The sequence below is a fragment of the Medicago truncatula genome, chromosome 1, assembly GCF_003473485.1.
Source record: "Medicago truncatula cultivar Jemalong A17 chromosome 1, MtrunA17r5.0-ANR, whole genome shotgun sequence".
Classification (NCBI taxonomy): domain Eukaryota; kingdom Viridiplantae; phylum Streptophyta; class Magnoliopsida; order Fabales; family Fabaceae; genus Medicago; species Medicago truncatula.
In genome coordinates this window covers 14,165,737-14,174,191 of record NC_053042.1, presented here as the reverse complement: position 1 = coordinate 14,174,191, position 8,455 = coordinate 14,165,737, and the positions used below count along the sequence as shown (strand labels likewise).

Below are 8,455 nucleotides of genomic sequence, written 5' to 3'. Positions count from 1 at the left end.
TAAACGATTATTTTCATCTATGAATGTGAGACAATGATATTATAGTTCATGAATTTAATAAAATAAAAAACGCGTTCCTGTGAGCATAGCTCAGTTGGCAGGGACAATGCATTATTATATGCAGGGGCCGGGGTTTGAATCCCGGACACCCCACTTATTCACTTTAAAAGTGAATTTCTAGCCACTAGGCTACCTGACAAAAAAAAAAAAAAACACATCCCATTGTCTTTTTACAAAAATAAGCGATATTCACATTCAAATTGATAGAGTATATCGATAAAATACATTACAAAGTCACTAAAAACAAAAAAGGATGAATTTGATAACAAAGTCAGAACGGAATACGCATGTCTCTATATATGTAACGTTGACGATGCAAATGTCATTGATTGGATCTACACTTGTTCAAAACTAATCTTTCAACCTAAATCAAATAAACACCGCACTAAGACGGAAATAAAAAACAATACACAAAGATAGTAAATCAAAACAAATAGAGTCGTGCAGATACAATAAAATCACAATAACAAACGAAAAAAAGACTAAAAACATGTGGAAATCACTTATTCAATTAGAAAAGAAAAAAAATCGGATGGGTGATTTTTGGTCAAAATTGACCCTAAATCACCTCTATTCAGTAGACAAGAGAAGAAAGAGGTGACAACTAGGATTTGTGAAGCATATAAGAGAGAGATATTCATTATAAACCCCATTGTCTTTTTTGTTTGTAATTTTATTGATGCAAAAATATTTGAGGATCCAACACATTCTATGACTAAAATGGTTAATTAAAGAGACACTCGAGGGTGTGTGAATGATTTTGGTACGTTCAGATACTATACTGACAATGTATCACATATTTAGTGACAAAATCACAGCTTAGTGCATAAGATTGATTAATATGATTCAATAAATAGGTTTGGATCCTTTATAAAGCTTAAAACAAATTAAATAAAAAAGTTTGTTTTACTAAAATATTATTAATTATTCACTACTAAATGAATCATTTTAAAACTCAATTTGGCCTCAATATGCTACTCTTTCATTATCATACGCACAAAATGAATGTTTCAATTCAAGGTTTTTCTTTAATTTAAAAATAAACGTGTCGTGGTCAAGCTAGAAAAAATTGCCCCCACAATTTTGGTATGCCTCTAGTTTTTATTTTTATTTTTTGAGAGAACAGTTTAAAAATTGCAAAATTTACAGATTGGATACAATCAACCATATCTTCTTTTAGTACAAAAAAAATAGTTATTTTTATTTTCCTTACAAATTAAGTATTTCTTATTTTCTTCCAACCAGAAGGGGCTCCATTAATAAAATATATACACACAATATAGACTGCATCCTAACATGGTGGCCATCCCTTAAAATAAACAGGGTGGCTATACTTGAATATTCGACATCATCATACACACAAAACACATGAATTTTAATAATCATAAATATTAGTAAAAACTTGATTTGAAATCCTCAATTGAAATATTCACTCACTGCCAATTAGATCCCTCTCACGTCCTACGATAATTGACATATTTAACCATTTTGTGTACATTATGAAAATCGTATAAAGGAAAAAGAGATGACAAAATTACATAATTCATTTTTAATTAATTTTAGGTAACACTTTTGCTTTTACCTTCTTCTTGTTTTTTATTTTTATTTTTTTTTATTTAATCCCTTTATATTATAATCGGTCAACACTTTCGTACTTTATCATCCATTTATCTATTGGGAAATATTTATTGAGAAATATTTTTTTTTTGAAGACATAAAAATGAGATATATTAACAACGGCAGTGAAACACCTAAGTACAAGATGTATTAAAAGTGTCACCCCTAGAAATAGTCAACCATACAATGAAGAGTCAATGTGATGGTCGGTTGATACCCAAACATAATAAAGGGTCCGACCACCATCTTTGTGTACCGTACATAAAATTGGCCTTATTAGCTTTTAGCCACCACAAAGAGTGATATTTAACTTTTTTTACTAGTTGTTCCATGGTTGTTTGGATATTATTATAAAGTCTATTATTACGTTCATTCCAAACCAACCAAACACATAGTAACCAAATAAGTTGTAGGAAGGATTGACGGGCCCGGGAGTGACCTGTAGAATGAGTGAACTGAATGAAATGGTCATCAATATTAAGGGGATCAGCACCTGACATTCCAATCCAACACCTGACAAAATGCCATAAAGTACCAAAAGTAGCACAATGTAGAAATAAATGAGAAACAGACTCTGCCATGCCACACCCAGTAACACACAATGCTGCCTCGCCAACAATGATACCACGCCGGAGAAGGTGATTCTTAGTCGGCAACCTATCCCGTAACAATCTCCAAGCAAAAATGGAAACCTTAAGCGGCACCTGATTATGCCAGATAAGGTCGCCAATGGAAGCATCTGGAGGTTGAACCTGAGCTGTAAGTTGTTGATAGGCATCTATCACCGTGTAACCGTAATCAGAATCGGAGTCCCATTGCCACCTGTCAGAAATATCAGACTGCAAAACGACACCATTAATTAAAAGCCTACACTCCTCTAGCATATCCTCCTCCCACACCCTTAACCTACGCCGCCAATTCCACGCCTCTCCAACAACCATATCAGCTACCGTGCTCAACTTATTAGACACTAAATTAAAAAGACGACGGAACCTGATACAAAAAGGAACATCACCAAGCCACCTGTCATACCAAAAGTAAGTACTAGAACCATCTCCTACTTTCTTCGACACCCTCTCTGCAAACCAGCCCCCCTCTACATCGCCTACCCCATCCCTAATCTTTGCTATTTTTCGCCACCACGATGAAACACTCCTGCCCCCAACCTCCAACCGCCCAGCCGTCTCACCATACCGAGCTACCAGGACCCTATACCATAAACCACCTCTATCCACCAACATCCGCCAACACCATTTACCTAACAAAGCACTATTAAATTCCTGCAACTTCCTCACCCCCAAACCTCCATACGTAAGCAAACCGAGCTCTAAGCAACCCAGGAAATTTTCCTGTTATCCTCACTCCCTCCCAAAAAAAAAATATTAAAAATAGATTCAATGACAGAGATTATACCTGACGGAGCCTTGAAGAAGGAAAGAGCATATACAGGTAATGCAGTCAGGACAGACTTAAGAAGGACCAACCGACCTCCAAAAGAGAGAAAACGACTTTGTCACCCCAACAGTCTAGATTTAATTGTTTTCAACACAGGTTCCCAGATACACAAAAGGAATCTTTCCAACTTTACAATTTAAAATAAAGGCTGCTTCGAATAACCAAAAATCTGCAATATTTATACCGACTAACAGACTTTTGTTGAAGTTTATTTTCAAACCAGACATATATGCGAATAAACACATATTGAGAAATATTAACGAATGTTCCGGAGCACTCTTTATAACATTTAAATGGTAACTTTTTTTTTTGAAGAAATTTAAATGGTAACTTTCTATATTAAATAAATTTAAATTTTGAATTATCTTCAAAATACTAAAAAAATTCTCCAAAATAAGTTTTTCATGTTAACCCTCTAATTCTTATACGAAATGGATTATACTAATCTAGAGTTTAGACGAAAGATAAGTACAATTTGGTCAGTTTTTTTTTTAAGAATCAAGCTCAAATTTTTCTAACACAATTTGTTTGGATTAAATAATCTTATTAACTATTTAAACTCAAGTGCTTGTTCTCCAAAAATAATTTGCTTAAAAGGTGTAATGTTTTTTTATATATATTCAAGATTGTGTTGAAATTCCATATCCATGTTCATCGCGACAAGGCATGCACGTATAAACTAGAACAAGAATGGTACCTTATAGACATCACCAAAGAATAGTACCTAGGAAAAACATCCATGCTGAAAATAAATCAGATGAAACGTGAGGAAGGTGTAAACGTGTAGGGAAGATTAGACTAAAATGACAAAGTCTAAGTCTTCCATAAACCACACTTAATTAAATCACATTCTATATAAAAATAAAACATTTAAACAATTTCCCATATACCCTACCCCCTCAAATATTTTAATCATGCTTTCATCACCATCAAGAACTAAACCGTTCATATATTTCCCTTCTAAAAATTCCACCATCAATTTCATAATAATCATGTTCATCTCTCATTTTTCCTAGCTAGAACTACTATACTATCGTTCATCTCTCTCACTTTCTCTAACTTTTTCCATGGCCAAAACCAAAAATTCAAAACCTAAAACCTCTATTTTTCTATGTTGCTTTAGATCACACATGCCAAATAAACCTTCAACAAATGATTCATCAACCATTAAAGAAGTTAATCCTATACCAAAGCAAAAGAAAAGTAGTTGGTTTTCATGGAGATGGATTAAAATGAAAATGAAGTCAACGTCCAAAACGGTGCCGCTTGAAGCTTCATTCTCTCATTATTCAAAGTCACGGTCAAAGTTTTCAACTCTTCATCATAAATCTAGAAAAACTCTACCAACCAATCCTCCACCGTCAATTCCGCCGTCTACGGTGGTGCTCCCCGGCACCCCTTATTATACACCAACACAGGTATGTATCTATATACAATCAAAGGAGGAGATTAGCACTGAACGGTGATATATATGAATATTTCATACGTTAACATGGTAGCAAATTCATAACCAACTACCACACATTTTTGATAGAACCAATTACCACACTTGATTTTTTTTATTTTTTTTTTTTATAGAGAAATTACCACACACACTTGAAGTAGTAAATTTGAGTCGTTATTATTAAATTTACTAAAATGGGATGATTAAGATCTTATACGACCCTTCCTTAAATTAAAAATAAATACGACCCTTCTTTTTTTAGCAACGACCCTTCTTAAATGTATGTCTATCTCTGAACTATACTTTGATATTAAATTGTCTCAACACTAATTATTTCTGCAACTAGCTAGCTGTTTAATTAAGTTCATTATTTTATGTACCAAGAAATTCTTTTTTTCTTTTGGTACAAAGAAATTCTTTTTTTTTAAAAGTTAATTAATATTAAAATTTTCAACAATAATAAGTATAATTATTAAATATATAAATTATTTTTCTATTAAATTAAACCTTTGGTTAATGATTTTTTATTAAATTTTCAAGAATATTATGACATCTTTTTTCCATCTTGATTTTTTTTTTAAATCAACATTTTGATAAAATAAATATTTTTGTATATGTTTTGTAATGATATCTTTGTTTTCCATCATGATTTTTTTATTAAATCAATATTTTGATAAAATAAATATTTTATATACTATATTTTAATTTTTTTTGTCTAAATGTTTTAAATATTATTTATTTTGTTTGTTTATATTTGGTTCAGACAAGGCATGGTCCAATTAATGACATTATTACAGAAGACACACATGTACAAGGTAGAGCTACTCCAACACGACCAAAACGACAAGTACAAAGGCTGTCGTCTACAACACAAAACCAAACGACAATAAAAAACCTAAAAAACGTACGAAGTTCATATGATCCTATAGTTGGAATGTCCATACTAGGTGTGACCTTACTCATAATGATATTTTGGGGTCGTTTTTGTGCCATTCTATGTACTTCAGCATGGTTGTATTTTATACCACGTTTTAGAAATAGTGGTGGTGGAAATTATGAGGAAGATGGTGCCAAAATAATGTCAAAGAATGATGTAGATTTTGATTCTGAGGAGTATAAGAAAAAAGTGATTATGGAAGGACTTCTTGGGAGAAATAATCGAGGTAGTAATATATGATGTGAAGATTCTTGTGTTACTCAAAAAAGGAAAAAAAGGGAAAAAAGATTCTTGTGATTTTGGTTAAGGTAGGCCAGTAGGTGGGTTGTTGATCATGTCGTCTGTTGGTGGCTGCTTGAAATTTTGTCTTAAAATTTAGTTTATATAGTACTATTATACTATGTAACAAAAAAAAAATTGTAAATTAATGATATTATATTATTTTTGTGTTTTTGTCTAAAATAATATAATGATATTGTACTATTTTTGTTCCACCACTTTTTTGAGTTATTGTTCCTCTTTTGAACTATTTTCTTTTGGTTATGAGGAGAAACATGTCCTCCTTTTAACTCTGAGAAAATCTCGCTCTAACTAACAAAGTTCCAACTTAATCTAAGTAACTAAAAAAACTCAAATCATAAACAATGCTAAGAGTTTTCAAAGAGGTGAAGAAGACGAGTGTATGGGAGGAGAGAGTGATAAAATTTTATGTCTTTGAAATTTTGTGTCATTACTTATATATTTTGTGGGACTAGAAGGAATGAATATGTTAAAAACTACTTAAAATATGAACGAATCAATTCAGTCAAAGTTAAAAATGTGTATGAATTATTCATTCAATTTGAAAGCATTATTCATTAAAAAAAACATTAGTAAATTGATTCATTCAAAGATAAACATGAGTAGTGAATCAAATTATACAAACAAAAAGGTTTAGCCAATCGATTATTCCTATCTATGATTGGAGACCATTTATTTATCATAGTCACATGCCCTTTCATAATGAGACTTGACTATCAAACTTTTATTAATTTATTATATTTCTACCAATCATAAAAGTAGAAATAACACTTATGGTATCTACACAATGTTTTTCTTAACAATTATATCTTTCTTTGTTTTTTAACAAGCAAAAATAAGATATATTACTATTCATCCTAAAATCGTGACTGCCTCACTCAACCAAGTAGCAGCAATGTTCACCCTAACCAACGTACTTTTATTAAAATTAACCTTTAAACCCGATATTAACTCAAACAGAACAAGAACAACCCATAAAGCACGAACATTCGCCCAACTTTTGACCCCTAAAAGTAAAGTGTCGTTGACAAATTGCAGATGAAAAATGACAGTTGAATTAACAGAACCAACTTCATACCCTGTAAAGATATTAGGCTCCACCATGGTTTTCATCATCACATTCAAACCCTTTGTTGCAAACAAAAAAAGGAAAGGGGATAGGGGGTCGCCTTGTGTTAAACCCCTCTTTAAAGGAAATTCTTCTATGAGGCTCCCATTGACTAACACATATGTGGTAGCCGCAGACACACTTTTTAATCCACTTCCGCCACAAGGTTGGAAAAGACATTCTATCAATGACTGCATCTAAATACCCCGAGTACACATAATCATAAGCTTTTTTAAAATCCATTTTAAACAACAATAACTTCTTCTTAGACTTACGAGCTTCATCCACCTCCTCCTTGGCAATTAGAATCCCATCCAAAATTTGTCGATCTTTAACAAGCATTGTTTGAGACTCTGAAATAACACTACCTATAACCAATCGCAATCTATTGCCAACACTTTAGCTAGAATTTTATAAAGACTCCCCACCAAAGAAATTGGCCTAAAATCATTTAATTTTTAAGGCAATCCACTTTAGGAATAAGGGCGATAAAAGTATTATTTATACCTTTTGTCAGCTTGTCATTCCGACAAAACTCTGAAATAAACCTCAAAATGTCATTTTTAATGTCATTCCAAAACTTCTTGATGAAACCAAAATTAACACCATCCGGTCTCAGGATTTTAAAACTGTCACAATCCCACACGGCTGATTTGACTTCTTCCTTTGAAAAAGGCTTAATCAAACCACCACCTTCGACACAAGTCAAAGTTCAGAGTTGAAGATTATCCACAACAAGCTTATGCACATTCTGCGCTTGAAAATGAGAGGAAAAATGCGAGACAACGACATAACGGATATGCTGAACACCCTCCACCAAAACACCATCCACCAAAATTTAGCTCAGGGCATTACCTCTTCGACGACTAGACAAAACTAAATGGAAATATTTGGAATTTGCGCCACCTTCCTTAAGCCAAAGCATCCTGGACTGTTGCCAACAAATACTAGTATTAATACGAGACAAAGAAAGAATGTCTGATGTAATACCATGCATTCCTTTTATATTAGCATCTGACAACACCTCATCTTCCCCTTTACAATCTAGAATAGATAAACGAGCTTTTAGAGATTCAATCTTCCTCGGTAAAAGACAAAGATACGACAACCCTCTTAAATGAGCAACCTATAAACAATTTGGCCAAGCCAAACACCACTGCTTAGAGAGAAAAATTTTGTCTAACCTTCTCATAGTAGTGTCGTCCCCCTTAAACCATGTGTACTTATGGCCACACAATGGTAAATCAACCTAGACATTAGAATCAATAAAATGGTTAAATGAAGTGAAATCCAACACCAGCGAACCTTCCCTACCAGAATGCCTCTCCTCCGCACACTGGACTGCATTAAAATCCCCACAAACACAAACCTTCTTCCCTAACATCATTTAACGCTATGAACAATGTATTCACATCTCGGACTTTTCGAAAATCGAACAATACCATAAACCTCTCCATATATATATATATAACTACCACATCCTCAAGCATACCACACAATTCACATCCCTTCCTCAGATAAAAAATTGATAATT

The 8,455-nt window shown here is 32.9% G+C and overlaps 1 protein-coding gene across 1 annotated transcript; it reads left to right on the top strand.

Moving 5' to 3' along the window:
• The first annotated feature begins 4,019 nt into the window (after positions 1-4,019).
• Positions 4,020-5,930, top strand: LOC25482825 (uncharacterized protein At5g23160). The gene is made up of 2 exons (XM_013611423.3): positions 4,020-4,550; positions 5,340-5,930. The coding sequence occupies exons 1-2, from the start codon at positions 4,200-4,202 to the stop codon at positions 5,751-5,753; spliced, it is 765 nt and encodes a 254-aa protein (XP_013466877.1). The 5' UTR covers positions 4,020-4,199; the 3' UTR covers positions 5,754-5,930.
• Positions 5,931-8,455: the final 2,525 nt, after the last annotated feature.